The 381-nt window shown below is 51.3% G+C and overlaps 1 protein-coding gene across 1 annotated transcript in view; it reads left to right on the top strand.

Moving 5' to 3' along the window:
- The window catches only part of LOC108966977 (integumentary mucin C.1-like), a 3,013-nt gene that overhangs the window by 1,224 nt on the left and 1,408 nt on the right, over positions 1-381 (top strand). Inside the window, exon 5 of the mRNA XM_018930164.1 lies at positions 1-300. Within this exon, the coding sequence (XP_018785709.1) occupies positions 1-300 (300 nt within the window). The remainder of the gene's footprint in view (positions 301-381) is intronic.

The raw sequence follows: 381 nt of genomic DNA, 5'->3' as shown, positions 1-381 counted from the left end.
AACTCCGGTACCTACTACTACAACGACCCCAGTACCTACCACTACAACAACTCCAGTACCCACCACTACCACGACTCCAGTACCCACCACTACAATGACTCCTGCAACTACCACAACAACAACTCCGGTACCTACTACTACAACGACTCCTGCACCTACCACAACAACAACTCCGGCTACAACCACTACAACGACTCCAGTACCAACCACTACAACGACCCCAGTACCTACCACTACAACAACTCCAGTACCCACCACTACAACKACTCCAGTACCCACCACTACAACGACTCCTGCACCTACCACAACAACAACTCCGGTACCTACTACTACAACGACTCCGGCACCTACCACAACAACAACTCCGGCTACAACCACTAC

This window comes from Bactrocera latifrons, unplaced genomic scaffold (assembly GCF_001853355.1).
Source record: "Bactrocera latifrons isolate USDA-ARS-PBARC rearing strain unplaced genomic scaffold, ASM185335v1 scaffold_172, whole genome shotgun sequence".
NCBI classification, from domain to species: domain Eukaryota; kingdom Metazoa; phylum Arthropoda; class Insecta; order Diptera; family Tephritidae; genus Bactrocera; species Bactrocera latifrons.
This window is presented reverse-complemented; position numbering and strand designations above follow the sequence as displayed.